The sequence below is a fragment of the Meriones unguiculatus genome, chromosome 16, assembly GCF_030254825.1.
Source record: "Meriones unguiculatus strain TT.TT164.6M chromosome 16, Bangor_MerUng_6.1, whole genome shotgun sequence".
Lineage (NCBI taxonomy): Eukaryota > Metazoa > Chordata > Mammalia > Rodentia > Muridae > Meriones > Meriones unguiculatus.
The window spans coordinates 28,876,560-28,893,170 of NC_083363.1; the positions used below are offsets into that span (position 1 = coordinate 28,876,560).

The window sequence follows — 16,611 nt, forward strand, 5'->3', positions numbered from 1 at the left end:
GACTCGACGCAATCGCTGAATGGTGGAGGTTGAACTCGGAAGAGTTGAGCCACACCCTGGCAAGGGGAACGCTCGGCCCTTCCCATTTAAGAGATCCTGGCGCCTACCGGGGCGGGGCCTGCCTTCCTAAGGGCGCGTCCATTCGCTCGGCCTCTGCTCACCTTCACCTCAGCTGCCGCAATCCTACTTCATGGCAGGCCCTGTCCTAGGTGCTGGAGACTCAGCCATGGTCAAGCCAATCTCTTCTGTTCTCAAGGGGTTCCTTGACTGCTCTGGGCGGTTGGGGCCAGGTTAGGTCACACGGAAAGGGTGGTTCCCGGAATGTGTGTTCTGTGACTGTAGAGTTAGTAAAAAGGTAAAAAGGATGACCCCAATGAGATTTTTGACGAACAACAAAAGCAGCATCAGTTCCAGGATAGCCAGAGCTGCAGCAGAAAACCTCTTGTCTCAAAAAACTAAAAACCAAACCAAAACAAAAGCAATCATTTTCATTTATATTTTGTAAGTATAACCTTTACACTTACTACAGTATAGAAGATTGACTTACAAGGAAGATGAGGCAGGGTTATCAGTTAGGGGTAGTGACTACAGTAATCCAGTGCTTGGTGAAAAAGGCTGGAACTGAGAAAAATTTGAGACGAGGTCTCACTGTGTAGCTGTGGCTGGCCTGGAACTCACAGAGATCTGCCTGGGTTTGCTTATTTGGAGATAGGATTTCATTTACCCCAGGCTAGCCTTGAATTCCCAGCGTAATCAAGGATGATCTGGAACCCCTCGTCCTCCATGATCTGAAGTACTGGGCTCATAGGCTTGCACCACGAGGATTTCCACTGTGCTCTTTACATACTTGTTTACATGGGGTTGGGGAATGACCCTTGGACTTTGTGCAGGTTAGGCAAGAACTCTACCAACTCAGGTACATCCCAGATCCCCCCCACAAACACACACCCATCTCTAAGTGCTGACATTTCAGGCATGCACTACTAGGCATGTCTATCTGAGATGTTCCAAGGCAACATTTGTTGGCACTGAATGGCATTAAAGCTATCAGCACATGCAATGCAAAATTTTAATGTATGGCCCAGTGTGTTGGCGCTCTAGGAGGCAGAGGCAGGTGGGTCCCTGTGAGTTCAAGGCTAGCTCAGGCTACATAGCCAGATCCAGGACAGATAGGGCTACATAGAGAGACTCTGTCTCAAAACATTAATTAATAAAATAAAAAAATTGGAGGAGTCTGGAAAGATGGCTCAGCAGTTAAGAGCACTAGTTGCTCTTCCCAAGAACCCAGTTCTAATCCCAGCACCCACATCAGATCACAGGCAATCTGACACTTTCTTCTGATCTCTGCAGACAACTGCTAACATGCATATATCCACATACATCTATGTGTGATTAAAAATACAGGCCAGACCTCTGCCATCATGGGTGCCATGCACGATCCTAGGAAGAGCCTGTCCCAGTCTGCCTTGCCCCTGATCTCCCTGAAGATCTGGACCAATGGATTAAGAAAGCAGTTGCTGTCTGCAAGCATCTCGAAAGGAACAGAAAGGATAAACATGATAAATTCTGCCTGATTCTGATAGCAGAATTCATGGGTTGGCTCATTTCTACTATAAGACTAAGCAGGGTGGGCACAGTGGCGCATGCCTGTGATCCCAACACTCAGGGAGGCAGGGGCAGGCAGATCTCTGTGAGTTCGAGGCCAGCCTGGTCAACAAAGCCAGTCCAGGACAGCCAAGGTTGCATAGAGAGACCCTGTCTCAAAAACAAACAAACAAACAAACAAACAAAAAAACTAAGCAAAAATACATCCCATACATATATAATTAAAATTTTTTAAGATTCATTTGTTTATTCTGTATACAATGATCTGCCTGCATGCCAGAAGACAGCACCAGATCTCATTATAGATGGTTATGAGGCATCATGTGGTTGTTGGGAATTGAACTCAAGACCTCTGGAAGATCAGCCAGTGCTCTTAACCTCTGAGCCATCTCTCCAACCCTTCTCTGTGTTTTTGTCTGTTTGTTTTGTTTTCTTTTTTTGAGACAGGTTTTCTTTGTGTAGCCTGGGCTGTCCTGGAACTAGCTTTGTAGACCAGGCTGGCCTCAAACTCCTGGCTAAAAATAAAATCTTAAAGGTTGTTTTTTTGTTTTGGTTTGGTTTGGTTTGGTTTTGGAATGTTATATGTTCAGGACCAAGACTGCCATGTAGTCAAACAATACTGTATGAAGCTGCAGGCTCATCACATACCTGATTCTGAATTAATTCTTTGTTATTGTGTTTTCAGAAGTCTTTTGCTATTGCCAAAATTTTCACAAACCCCACATTCAGTCACATGACTCCTTTTTGAAGTTACAATGTGTATTTGAGGAAGCTTTGAACGTGGGTAGTCCCAGAAGGTGGTAAGAGAATAAGTGAACCCTAGAGATATTTAGAAAGATGTCCAGTGATCCAGGAAGCAATGGTGCACGCCTTTATTCCCAGCACTCTGGAGGCAGAGGCAAGTGGATCTCTCAGTACAAGTCCAGCCTGGTCTACAAAACTAATTCCAAGACAGGAAAGGCTACACAGAGAAACCCTGTCTCTGTCTAGGGAGAAAAAGAAAGGTGACATGAATATAATTTAATGTAGTGTTTGGTTTAGAGAGAAGGAAGAGAAATTTCTGTCACCATTAGGAAGGCAAGCACAGCTGAGCAGCGGCCATCACTGAGATCTCAGCACTTAGGAGGCAGAAGCAGTAGGGCGGAGACTTTGAGGCAAGCCTGGAATACATACTGAAATGCTGTTTTAGGTGGGCCCCAGGGACTGGATTCAGGTCACCAGGCTTGAACAGGAAGTCCCTTCACCCACTGAATTGTCTCACTGTTCCCCACCCTGGCTGTCCTGGACTTGCTTATGTAGACCAGGCTGGCCTCGAACTCAGAAAGATCTACCTGCCTCTGCCTCCTGAGTGCTGGGATTAAAAGCAGGTGCCACCAGGCCCAGTCCATAAGCTCAGTTTTTTATAGGGAGAGTTTAGTGTCTCTTGGAATACTATTTAGAACAGAGGCAGGCATGAGGAGGTCCTCAGTATGGACGCAGGTTAGATGACCCAGAGAAGATATATATACAAAATGGAGGATGCTTGGGAGAGAGAACCAGCTGTGGAAGCCATGAATGAATAGTGAGAAAAATACAAAGAGACAAGTCATAGAGAGCAAGACTAGTGTGTGTTTCAGGAAGTAGGGGTCAGAGGTCAAAATATACTATAACCACACAATGGATATACTGTGTGCAGGGTGGGGTGGGGTGGAGAGATGGTTCTGTGACTAAGAGTACACACTGCTCTTGTAGAGGGCCCAGGCTCAGTTCTCATCGCCCACTCCAAGCTGGTCACAATAGGCCCCAGGGGGTTGGGCATCCTCTGCTGGCCTCTGAGGGCACTGCACTCATGTGCACAAAACCACTCACAAACGTACACAAATCCATGCATAGTGGTACACATCATTAGTTCCCAGCTCTTGGGATGCAGAGGCAGCCAGATCTCTGAATTTGAGGCCAGGTTGGTCTACAGAGCGAGTTCCAGGACAGCCAGGACTACACAGAGAAGCCCATCTCTAAACACCAAAGGTGGTGTTGAGCTGAAGGTGTAGCTGAGTGGTAGAATGCTTGCCTGGCATGGATAAGAGTCTTGGTCCAAGCACTGCATGGGAAATTGATGCTAGAATAAAATAAATTAAAAGTTAGGAATCCAGAACAAATTGGTGCATATGTAAATCTTAGTATAAGATGGTGGCAGCTTTTTCTTCTTTTAAAATATTTATTTATCTATGGTTTTCCGCCTGCACGCCAGAAGAAGGCACCAGATTTCATTATAGATGGTGTGAGACACCATGTGGTTGCTGGGAATTGAACTCAGGACATTTAGGAGGAACAGCGAGCGAGTGCTCTTGACCTCTGGGCCATCTCTCCAGACCCAGCTATTTCAAGTAAACAATGCAAAACAAACCCAGGTCTGGCAGTGAAGGCCTGTAATCCCAGAGAGGCTGAGGCAGGCAGATCACAAGTTCAAGACCAGCATGAGTAACTTAGCAAGATTCTGTCTCAAAATAAAAAGTAAAGAATGGGGACATAGGTGTATAGTAGAAAGCTTGAGAAACAGGAAGGCAGATATCTATTAAAAAATAAACTTAGGGGCTGGAGAGCTGGTTCAGCAATTAAGAGCAGCGGCTGCTCTTCCAGAGGTCCTGAGTTCAATTCCCAGCATCCACATGGTGGCTCACAACCATCTATAATGAGATCTGATCCCTCTTCTGTCATGCAGGTGTACATGCAGTTAGAGCACTCATATACATTTTTTAAAAATCTAAAATAAATAAATAAATAAATAAATAAATAAATAAATTAATAAATTAGGGGCTGGAGAAATGGCTCAACAATTAAGAGCACTGGCTGTTCTTCCAGAAGACCCAGGTTTGATTCCCAGGACCCACATGGCAGCTCACAACTGTCTTTAATTCCAGTCCCAAGGGAACTGATGCCCTCACACAGGTATGCACACCAGCAAAAACCATCAATGTACATTAAAAAAAAAAAAACAACTGTTTAAAAAATAAGCTTAGTTTCTATCATACACTACAAAAGGGTGTGTTTCAAGTGGATTAAAGTAAGTGTAAAATATACCTGAAAATCATCTGGGCAGTGGTAGAGCAGGCCTTTAATCCCAGCACTTGAGAGACAGAGGGAGGTGAATCTCTGAGTTTGAGGCCAGCCTGGTCTACACAGTGAGTTCCAGGATAGCCAAGGCCACACAGAAAACCATGTCTCCAACGACAACAACAACAACAAAACCTGAAAAATTACTGCAGGAAGCTAGAACAGAACAGTGGAAGAGTACGTGCTTATCAAGCACTGAGGCTCTGGGTTCAATTGTTCATATAAATAAAAAAGACAAATCAGGGCCAGTAAGATGGCTGAGTGGGTAAAGGCACTTGCTTCCAAGTCTGGTGACCTGAATTCAGGTTCCAGAATCCATTTAATAGGGCAGGATAGATTCCTGAAGTCGCCCTTTTACTTCCACATGTGCATCATGACATGCATGCATGCACACAGAATAAATGTAAATTCTTAGTACATATATTTAAACTATGTGCATGTCTGTAATTGGGATTATGCACAGGAGTGTGGTGTTCTTGGAGGTCAAGAGGGTGCTGGTTCTCCTGGAGCTGGAGTCACAAGCAGTGGTATGTCACCCAGCGTTGGTGCTGGGAACTGAACTCTGGTCCTCTGGAATAACTACGAGAGCTCTTAACCACTGAGCCATCTCTCTAGCCCCAAATATAAAAATTTTCATAAATCTCCTCAAAAATATGATGAACTTATAACATAGGAGGCCAACTTAATGACAGGAAACTAAGAAAGCAGAGGGAAAGGTTGCTGTAAGTCAGAGCACACAAAGGTGCCATTCACAAAATGCATATTAATACAAAGGAACCAAATATAAACACAAATGACTCATTACAAGCCAGGAAAAATATTTGCATGTGATGCGTAGATAACCACACTATAAATGCAGCCCATGCCCAGACACCTCACAGACACCTCATAAGCAACCTGTCCAGGAAACTGATCACGTCTACCACCTGCATTCCCCAGGACCCTAATCTCCTCCTGGCAGGCATTCTGTTGGCCTGCTCCTTTGCCAGCCTTCACTTCTGTGAATAGGTAGGCCAGGTTGTTCAATGGGTAATCCTTGGTCATCTTTTAAAAGAGAGCTTCCACTGAGGAGATATGGGTGGGAGGAGATTGTGAGTTAAAAGTTGACTGCTGGAAGTCCTAGAGATATTAAAACAACAACAACAAAAACATGTTATCAGTTGAGTGCAGCAGGTTCTGGCTGTTGAGAGGACCCAGGGCAGTTTGGTGATAATGTGTGGAAGAGATCTCTTGAGTTCCCTAGTCTAAGTCTCTACGAACATTTTCTGGTAGTCCTGGGTGCCTGGCTAGGGCCGTCCTCAACCATGCAGGATAGAATACAGAAAACACCTGCTTTCCTTTACGGAGGCCCCGTGTAATTGGCTAGACCCGCAAGGCTTTTCAGATTTTAGTTCTTTCGGTCCAGCTGGTGTGGATGTTATCCGGTGTGGACAGCAACTGCACGCTCAGTAAACTCATCTCCTTCCATGGGCAACCCTGAAGAAGCCATGGACTCACCCAGGTCTGAACTCCCACATGAAGCACCAGAGGTAAGGCACTATTGGTGTTCTTAGTTTACCGAGGAAAACTTTAAAATTCTGGAGGCAAGGGCTGTTTTATTTTTTGGCTATGTCTGAACACCTGGTTGTTTGTGAAGAGATGGGAGCGGGCATACTTTGAGTCATGAGAAAGCCACGGAGCTGGGATTTGGACCCTGGCGTCCTGACTCTTGGCCCGGCAATTCTGTTTTTCCACTCTGCCCCTTTGGTGCCCTGTACACTGGTTTATGTCGCTTCAAGAGTTCTAAAGGACAGTTTCTATTCCTAGCCACTTCCCCCGCCCGCTGGTGGTTGACGGAATTGGAACGCCAGCTCCGCCCCAAATAGGGGCCAGGCCCCTCCTCCCGACAAGTTTTAAACCAAACTGTTTTCCGGGATTGGTTCAACTTCAAAACAAAGGGGAGGAGGGATACTTGCTGTAGGCATCTTCCAAGCACTAAGGTAGCTGGTTTATGGGTTCTGGACACGTGTCTGGCCACCGCGGTGCCTGGGGCTGCTAAAACCAGCCCCCGGACTGTGCCAGCTAAGTAATAAAGCAGTCACTATGGTGCAAGGGTGGCATAATCATCGTCACAATAACAGCTCTAATTATGCTATAACTACCATCTGCCTCCGCCCTAGCGTTTGCCCTGACTCACTCGACAGCACGCCAGCCGTCGGGGAGGAAATTGAGGCAGAGGTGGAGCCAGCAGGCTGTCAGGTCCAACCGTCCTGAATTTTAAGTTGTCTGGGATCCGCGTTGAGCTGTCAAGCCCAGTTCGCTTTTGATATGAGCCCTTCGTCTCCGGTGACTGTCCTTAATCTCAAACCGCAGGGTTTTCCTACTGCCTCTAGAAAAGGAGCAGCAAGCAGAGCAGGGTATTGGGGCGCAGACTACAACTCCCTTCAGTCTTTGCGTTTAAGGCGCGCTTGCTACCCACACCTCCGAAGCCATCTGCGGCCCTCGCGCAGCGATGCCTTCTGGGAATTGTAGTTCAGACTTTTATTCTCTAGCACTAAATCTCAGGGCCGCGGACTCGGTATCCCTTGATGCCCTGCGGCTTTTTCTGACGCGACCAGGAGGCCAAGGGAGGCAGGGGCGTGGCCTGCGCTGGGCCACACCCCGCTCTCCTCCAGCTGGCCCGACGCAGCGGTGGCAGTAGGGGCGGCGGCAGTGGCGGGGGGGAGGGGTCGGGCGGGGGGCTGGTGGCAGCGGCGGATGGACTCGAGGGTATCGGAGCTGTTCGGCGGCTGCTGCCGGCCCGGAGGAGGCCCGGCCATGGGCGGAAACCTCAAAGCTCGGGGGGCCGGTGGAAGCAGCAGTTGCGGGGCCCCAAGGGGGAAGAAGAAGAACGGAAGGAACAGAGGAGGTAAAGCCAACAACCCTCCGTACCTGCCCCCAGAGGTGAGCACCTGAAAAGTGGCGGGGCCGTAGGGAACTTCTCTTTCCGGTCCCCGAGACTCCAGGGAGGCGGAACTGAGATAATTAATCCCCCTTTCCGATGTCAAAGCCTCAAGAAGGACTGGGAAGAGAACCCCTTCTCTTCTTCCAGGACCCCTAGAAAGGAGGAGTGTCAAGACTGGACATTCCTCTTCATTGTCAGACCTCGGGGAGGGGCTGTCCCTTTCACCTCCGTAACCTTTGGATAAGTGAGGACGGGGGAATGCTATCTCCTGGAGAAGAGCTGAGGATGTCTGAACCCCTACCTACGCTGGGAGTGGGGAAGGAACACTGTACCGGGATAAGAAGGCAGTCAGAGTAACCAACGCTTTTCTAAACTTGGTCCACTGGGGGAAGGGGAGTAGCCGGGACAAAAGCAATGTGTTCCCTCCCTACCCTTCAGTACCCACACACATAGTTTAGACATAGCCCTCTGCTCTTTCCTTGTCCTGTGGGGGTGTGGAGACAGAGAAGAGCCCCTATCTACCCGCTCCTTAAGGCAAAGAAGACTATTTTCCTTCCTCTTAAGATAGGAGAACCCAGTGGGGGTGGGATGGGGTGGTGGGCATGCCTCCGGGAGGCAGAGGCTGGCAGATCTTTGAGTTCAAGGCCAGACTGGTCCACAAAGCAAGTTCCTGGACAGCCAGGCTACACAGAGAAACCTTGTTTTGAAAAACAAAAGAGAGGAGAACCCAAGATGGGAACGGTTTCAATCGGTGATTATCAGACTAAGCAGTACCAGAGCGATCCAGATTGCTGCTCCTGCTCCTAGAATTTCTGTCTAAGTAGGTGAGGGATGGGCCTGAGAATGTGGCATTTCTCACAAGCTAATGTTGTTTCAGAACCATACCTTGAGAACCATTGGCCTTGATTATCTTTGTACCATCTTTAAAGTCTACTATCCTAATTTTCCACCTCGAGCAGAATAGTAAAAAAGTTTCTTTGTTGATGAGAAAAGAGCTCCCACACATTCCATGGGTTTGAGATTATGGATAAAGACACTTCTAAGGACTTTAAAGATGTCATGATGGCGAAAAGGGAAATAGAAAAATAAAATGGCCAGAGAGGAGGAGTGCACATCACCTTTTGTACAGGGAATGGAGGTGTGTGTGTGTGTGTGTGTGTGTGTGTGTGTAGCACACAGCCTAAAAGGAAGGTAGTGGCTGCTGTGAGAAGAGGTTATGAGATAGGTTCAGGGTTTCACCTCAGTTGAGGCATGAACAAGGGGTAAAAGCCACAGTGAGTTCAATCTGTGGTGTCTATCCCTTTAATAAATTACTGTTTCTTTTGTTTATGTAAGTCCCAACTTTGGAGTTCTCCTCCCTTACCTGGGCCTCTTATCTCAGTTAGTAGTGACCAGTGCTGAGCTCACGCTCTGGCTCAGGTCCAGAGTCACTTGTAGCCTCTTACACTCGATGGCATCAGCTTAGAGGGATGGGCAGAAGGAAGTGGTGTCTACCAAATGGGTGTCAAAAAAAAAAAAAAAAAAAAAAAGCCTCAGCAACTGAACACAGAAAAAAGAAGACAAAACCAAAACCAAAACTGAAAACCCTACACTGAACAACAGTTTTAGGCTGTGGAGGGTTGGGGAAGAAGAGGTTTTCTTGAACTAGGAACATGCTGAGGATTTGGGATCCTGTTCTTGGATAAATGGGTGGCTTACCAAATCCTTGCAGGCCTTTCCTTAGAGGCCACATTGAAGCTAAGCAGAATTTGTCTTCCACTGTCTCTTGGCAGATTCCGGCAGGGACAGGTGCCACTATGCCTTTCTTTGTAAGCTTTATAAACCCCGAGTCTATTGGAAGTTAAGGGAAAGTCGGGATTGGCTTTGGACAGGATGTGATAACTGCTTCCTGTTTCTTTTCAGGCTGAAGATGGAAACATCGAATATAAAGTGAGTCTTAGGTTGGGGAGGAGAGGAGAATGGAGTAGTTGCCCTTGTCAGGATGAGGTGATTTCTATGCTATCCCTTCAATTTTATGATGTGATGTAACTTCATGCTACATGGTGTCATCCTGAGCTCTCTGAACCTCACTGTCTCAGGGAGAGAATCACTGCTAGTGTGGGCAGGGGTAAGGGTTGTTTTTGTGTGTGTGTGTGTGTGTGTATATTCAAGATAGGGTTTCTTTGTGTAGCCCTGGCTGTCCTGAAACTCACCCTGTAAACCAGGTTGGCCTCTGGACTCAGAGATCCACCTTCCTCTGCCTCCTGAGTGCTGGGATTAAAGGCGTATGCCATCACTAGGCTAAGATTTTTAATTTGTGTATGTGTTTGAATGTGCTTCTGAGTACAGGTACCCTCAGAAGCTAGAATAGGTGTCAAATAGGTGCCTTTGCTGACACTTCAGGCAGTTGTCAGCTGCTGAGAACTCAACTTGGGTCCTCTTGGAGAGCATTATATACTCTTAACCACTGAGCCATCTCTCTGTCCCCAGGAGGGAAGGGTTTTAAGTGGACAAGAAGGTGCTAGTTATTGTAGCAGGACAGACAGGGCCACATTTGGGGTTTGGGAGAAACAACCCTGATTTCTTCCTCTAAGCTGAAGCTGGTGAACCCGTCCCAGTACCGCTTTGAACACTTGGTGACACAAATGAAGTGGCGTCTCCAGGAGGGACGCGGTGAGGCTGTCTACCAGATTGGGGTAGAGGACAATGGGCTGCTGGTGGGGCTGGCTGAGGAGGAGATGCGGGCTTCCCTCAAGACCCTGCACCGAATGGCAGAGAAGTATGTTTCCTCCGCTCCCTTCCCCCAACTTTAGGGAGGACCCATGTATACCCAGCCAGCCAGATCTGGAGGGGCTCGGGTCGGGTGGGGGTTCCTCGTATTGCAATCCCTTGCCAAAGGGCCAAGTGAGTCAAGTTGGTGCTCTCATTTCCTCACTCTACCTAAGCTCCCTAGTTCCTTTGATTTAAAACACTCCCCTTGTTTCGAAAGAGAGGACAGGGCGGGGGTAGATTGCAAGGTGGTAGAGAGGACAGGTGGTCCAGAGCTAGGCTGGAACAGAGGAAATGCATATGAAATATGGCAGCTGTGGCCTTTCTGTGACAGGGTTGGGGCAGATATCACTGTTCTTCGGGAACGAGAAGTAGACTATGATAGTGACATGCCCCGGAAGATCACGGAGGTGCTGGTACGAAAGGTCCCTGACAACCAACAGGTGAGCACAGTGGAAGTGCCCCATGCTCTTGCTCTCAGGGAAGGCTCTGTGGCCTTAGGCTTTTCATTGGCCAGGGATCCTAAGAGCACGCTCCACCTTCAACCTTCAATGCCAATGTCTTCACAGTTCCTGGATCTCCGTGTAGCCGTCCTAGGGAATGTGGACTCAGGGAAGTCAACCTTGCTTGGAGTCCTGACCCAAGGAGAGCTGGACAACGGGCGGGGCCGGGCCCGGCTCAACCTTTTCCGCCACCTGCATGAGATTCAGTCTGGCCGAACCTCCAGCATCAGCTTTGAGATCCTGGGCTTTAACAGCAAGGGAGAGGTGCATGGGATCAGCGGGACCCAGTGGGGCCAGACTCATGAGGATGGGCTGGTAGAGGTGAAGGACAGAGGCTGGGGGCAGGGTGCGGAGACCTTTTGGAGAAGTCAACAGCTCTCTCCCTCTTAAAATCCAAGTGAGAATCCACGGAGTGAAGTAGAAAATGGGCTCAAAGTTAGGAGACAGGGACTAGACTAGGTCCTGGTGACTCCTGAAGGGTTGGGGAGGGTCACAGGGACACTGAGAGCCCTGGCCCTGGGCTAGGTGGTGAATTACAGCGACTCAAGGACTGCAGAAGAGATCTGCGAAAGCAGCTCCAAGATGATCACCTTCATCGACCTGGCGGGCCATCATAAGTACCTGCACACCACCATCTTCGGCCTCACCTCCTACTGCCCCGACTGTGCCCTGCTCCTCGTCAGTGCCAACACTGGAATCGGTACGAGACGCTGAGCAGAGGGGCAGGGCAAAGGGAGGAGCTGACTTTCTCCTGCCCTGAGCCCCCTCAGAGCTGGGAGCAACACCAACTCTTCCTTTTCCTTCCTCCCAAATTCTCTCTCCTGCCACCTGCCTCCTTTCTCTGAGGCAGCCGGCACCACACGGGAACATCTGGGGCTGGCCTTGGCCCTGAAAGTGCCCTTCTTCATCGTGGTCAGTAAAGTGGACCTGTGTGCTAAGACCACAGTGGAGAGGACAGTACGCCAGCTGGAGCGGGTCCTCAAGCAGCCTGGCTGCCACAAGGTCCCCATGCTGGTCACCTCTGAGGATGATGCTGTCACTGCTGCCCAGCAGTTTGCCCAGTCACCCAAGTGAGCCTGCCTCTCACCCTACAGCCTTGATGGACAGGATCCATCCTAGTTCGGTTCTTTGGCTTTTTTCAGTTTGGGATTGTGGGAGGGAGCTAACCGGAGCTTTGTTGATGCCTGGGACCTTGGAGACATTAGCTGTCCAGATTGCCTGGCTTGCTCACAGTCGGCAAAAGGGGCTCTCTGCTCACCTTTTCAAGGGTGGGCCTCTGGCTGCTGCTTCCTGTAAAGACTATTCTCATCTATGCATTTGTCTCTCCACAGTGTCACCCCTATATTCACACTGTCCAGCGTGTCAGGAGAGAGTCTGGACCTCCTCAAAGTCTTCCTGAATATCCTGCCGCCACTCACCAACAGCAAAGAGCAGGAAGAGCTCATGCAGCAGTTGACAGAATTCCAGGTAGTCAGGCCAACAAACAGAAGGCAGCGGGGCTGGGGGCAGGGCAGGCCCTGTTCTCACAGCCTGAGCACATTTAGAAAGGTTGGGCCTGCACGCCCTGGTGGCAGGACATTGACAGAGTTTTCTTTGGCTCTAGGTGGATGAAATCTACACAGTCCCAGAGGTGGGGACCGTGGTTGGAGGAACACTGTCCAGGTGACTGCCTTGTTGCTAACGCCCTGCTCAGCCCTCACCTACATACCCCTGTACTTGGAGACCTCTTGCCTGAAGGAGACCCTGGGGTTGAACTGAGCCCACCCACAGGATGTGCTTTTTTACAGATTAGCTTTCACTCTGATTGCTGGAGGAAGCTCAGTAACTCTTGGCTTATGAGGGGAGAAATGATACTGCTGCTTTAGAGGAATCTCTGGGCCCCAGGGCATATGGGTCATGGACTCTAGGAAGAGAAAGAGACTCTTAGTGAAGCACAGGGTGAAACCTAATGGTATAGTTTGCTCCTTTAGAGATCTGGTGTGAGCCAGCCATTGCTGCTGGCCTTCAGAATCTGAATGCTAGGCTGCGAGAGGCAGTCATCTCCCTACTTCCAGGCTGGAATTTAGGGTTCTTTTGCCCTAATTCAAGGGACATGAGCCCAGAAAGGCAGGAGTGTTCTGAGTCGGGGGGACCTGTGCTGACGCTGTGCTACCTGCTGTCTGGGCTGCAGTGGGATCTGCCGTGAGGGAGACCAGCTGGTGGTAGGCCCGACAGATGATGGGTGCTTCTTGGAGCTGAGAGTATGCAGCATCCAGCGCAACCGCTCTGCCTGTCGCGTGCTGCGAGCTGGTCAGGCCGCTACACTAGCCCTCGGAGATTTTGACCGTGCGCTGCTTCGCAAGGTGAGGTGGACAGATGGGTTGGAGAGGGAACACAGGAAGTGTACGGAAGACTGGCTGCCCAATGAGAAGCATTTGTCTCACGATGCAGAAACCCAAGGAAGTGTGGGAGTGTAGGCCTGGCTATGTAGACTACTGAAAGGGCTTAGGATGCTCAAACCACGGGTCCCTAAATATAATCACCGTGGTGCCATCATCTCCTGAGGCCTCTCTTTGGAGGTATAGAGAAGAAAAGGGGATTCACAAGTTCTAAAGGGTGCAGAGTGGCTGCAAATAGAGTCTAATGCCAGGCCTGCCATCTTGGGCCTGGGGCTGTGCCTCCCTAGGGCATGGTGATGGTGAGCCCCGAGATGAATCCCACCATCTGCTCAGTGTTCGAGGCAGAGATAGTCCTACTGTTCCATGCCACCACCTTCCGGCGGGGATTCCAGGTGACAGTGCATGTGGGCAACGTACGTCAAACAGCAGTGGTGGAAAAGATCCATGCAAAGGTGAGAGGGACCCAGCCATGTCTCAGTTTCTACAGGGAAAGTCCATATTCTGCTAACATCAGGCTTGGCTGAGAGTTCCCTGGCCCCACAAAGGGAGCAAAGCCCATACATGTTGGGTAGCAGCTCACCTGAGGACCTCACAGGTGGAGCAGGGCTGATAGAGTGGGATGAGAGGCACTGGCCAGGGCTGTGACCACTTTTCTCCTGAAGGACAAGCTGCGGACAGGGGAGAAGGCAGTGGTACGTTTCCGTTTCCTGAAACATCCGGAATACCTGAAGGTGGGCGCCAAACTCCTGTTCCGGGAGGGTGTTACCAAGGGCATCGGTCATGTCACGGATGTGCAAGCCATCACAGCAGGAGAAGCCCAGGCCAGCATGGGCTTCTGAGTCCTCAAAACAGCTCTGCTGCTGTCCCTACAATACATAAGGTGACTTCCGGCCACGCTGCCCGCTATTGGCGGCTCTGTGTGTTAATAGGCTAGGGAGAGGAGTGTCTGCTGCCACTTGCTTCCTGATGCCTTTCTGGAGAGGTGTCAAGCTTGGTGGGGGCAGGCCTGAGGGAGAAGACAACTCAGGGCAGTGCTCAGCAGCTGTGCCCCCTGGTTGGTTCAATAACCCTGGCGGCTGCAAGGTCTTGTCTACTGGAGGGAGTACTACATAGCCATCTTGGCCCACTATCAGGACTGGGCGTGACTCTCCAGTGTGATCTCTGCACTTCAGGAACTGTCACAACTGGGATGGCCCTTGAAAGCACTTCTTTTTTTATACCTCCGCCCAAGGCCACATAAGTTGCCCGTCTCAACCTGACTGGATAAAAGACAGTGCTCCTAGCCATCTGGTGGACCCCAGGGACTGAAGAAATGGCACGGAGACCGAGAAAGACTGTGCCCCTACTCTGTGTTGAGTCCTGATGCATATTCCTGGCTTTATTTCCTTGTCCTTCACTCAAGGGCCGAGTCCCCAGATCCTCCTGTCACAGGCCCCACTTGGTGCTATTTGTGGTGCTGGCTCAGGCGTGGGGCTGCCAAGCCAGGACTTGGCACACCAGAGGCCAGCTGCATGCCAGTTTCTTTTCCTCTGCAGTCATCTGTTGGCTTTCAGGCTAGATCAAATAGTATGTTTTCCTTTCCCAACCCGGTAGCCATAGGACCCGACCCACGGTTGTACATCCTGGCATCCTCATCCCCATTCCTGCCCCCACAGAAACTTTTTCTTCTTTTAGTAATTTGTAGTGACCACCCCCTTCCCTCTGTTGCCGGGAACCAGGAGGAAAGGGAAAGATGTCATATTTTCTGTTTTAGGCATGGACTCCCTCCTTTCCCTTTGTTAGCATCCTGGGTTCCCATGAACTCAGGGATTTGTTGGTTGAAGATTCTCTGCATATATATGTATATATATATGTATATATATTTAAATACACATATATATTGTACAGAATAAAAATGTTTTATTGAACACTTTGTGATAATCCTTAAGACACAGGCGCAACCTCCAAGATTCTTCTCTAGGATTTGAGACAAGTGTGTCACCCCATCATTGTTGAACTCTGAATTGGAAAAGATGTCATCCCTTATCTCATTGCTATTCTTTCCCCCACAGGATCAGTGTTCTGTGTTCTGTTTTGCTTCGAGTGAGCAGAGTATAAAGTGAAAAGGCCTCTTCCGCTCAAATAGCCAGCTCCTGTTGTACTTAAGTTGTGTGCCTGTCTATGCTAACAGTGGGAGGAGCCCTCTCCTCAGAGTACCAGAGATGAATAGTAAGGCGGCCCTCACACTGTTCACTTACAGCCTAGATTCTTGAAGTATGGACGGCCCACTTTAGCCAAACCTCAGTTCTTCTAATTTCTGAATTCACACTTTTCATAGTTTTGGAATCCAGCTGTATTCCCAGCCTTTCTGAGTTTCCCATATTAAACAGAGTCTAAGGCTAAAGTCTACTGCAAAAGTAGGCATGCTATTTTGAGTAATAATCCTGGCAAAACAAATGACACATGTGCTTCAAAGTCTCATGCCTCTAGAATTTTGTTTTTGAGATGAGTCTCTAGCCCAGGCTGGCCTCAAACTTACTATATAATTAAGGATGACCTTTAACTTCAGATCCTTTTAACTCTCAAATGTTGGGATTATAGGCGTGGCTCATGCCAGCTTTTATACCATGCTAAGGCCAACTTAGGTCTTTCTGAATTTTAGGCACCAATTGAGCTATATATCCCCAGTGCTAATCTTAGTACTTTCAGACAAGCTCCTGGCTATATAACTCACAGTCCTCCCACCTCAGCCTTCCTTACTTAGGATTACAGCTATGCGCCACCATATCTGACAGTTTTTGAAAAAAAAAATAAAAAAATACAGTTGGTAGCCAGGCATGGTAGTACACACCTTTAATGCTAACACTTGAGGCAGAGGCAGGCAGATCTCTGTGGATTTGAGGGCAGTCTGATTTACAAAGCAAGTTCCAAGGCAGCCAGGGCTGTTAAACAGAGAAACCGCATCTCAAAAAAACAAACAAAAAAAATCTCATGGGTTTAATATACTACTAAGAAGCCATGGGTAAAACTCTGCATTAAGAGCTACGAGCAATGAGGAAGGCAGGTCATCTTGTAGCACAGTGGCACTTTCCCAGCACTGATGGAGGCATGCTTGTCTGCTCTCATATAGACTATGCACAGTAGGCAGGGCTGCCCAAGAAAACAAGGTATACTGCTGGCATTGCCCTCCGTTGGTCCACCAGCCATCCTCCACCTGACTTCCTCCAGCTTACTCTAGATCATTCAAGTGACACTTAAGCTTCTGGTACATGCTTCTCTCTTTTGAGACAAGGTCTCATTGTATTACCCAAGCTAGCCTGAAACTTAACTCCAGATAATCCTGCCTCCAGAATTCTAGGATTACCACACATCTGGCTTGTTA

At 48.9% G+C, this 16,611-nt stretch overlaps 1 protein-coding gene across 3 annotated transcripts; it reads left to right on the top strand.

Moving 5' to 3' along the window:
* The first annotated feature begins 7,333 nt into the window (after window positions 1–7,333).
* Gtpbp2 (GTP binding protein 2) lies at window positions 7,334–15,157 on the top strand. Of its 3 annotated transcripts, none has more exons than XM_021640172.2 (12): window positions 7,334–7,620; window positions 9,524–9,550; window positions 10,195–10,379; window positions 10,704–10,812; window positions 10,939–11,136; window positions 11,398–11,572; window positions 11,723–11,942; window positions 12,204–12,339; window positions 12,476–12,534; window positions 13,043–13,214; window positions 13,538–13,702; window positions 13,913–15,157. In XM_021640172.2, the coding sequence occupies exons 1-12, from the start codon at window positions 7,435–7,437 to the stop codon at window positions 14,087–14,089; spliced, it is 1,809 nt and encodes a 602-aa protein (XP_021495847.1). In that variant the 5' UTR covers window positions 7,334–7,434; the 3' UTR covers window positions 14,090–15,157. The 3 variants fall into 3 exon arrangements, with proteins under 3 accessions (XP_021495847.1, XP_060225517.1, XP_060225518.1); XM_060369535.1 differs by having other exon boundaries at window positions 7,399–7,585; XM_060369534.1 differs by lacking the exon at window positions 9,524–9,550.
* Window positions 15,158–16,611: the final 1,454 nt, after the last annotated feature.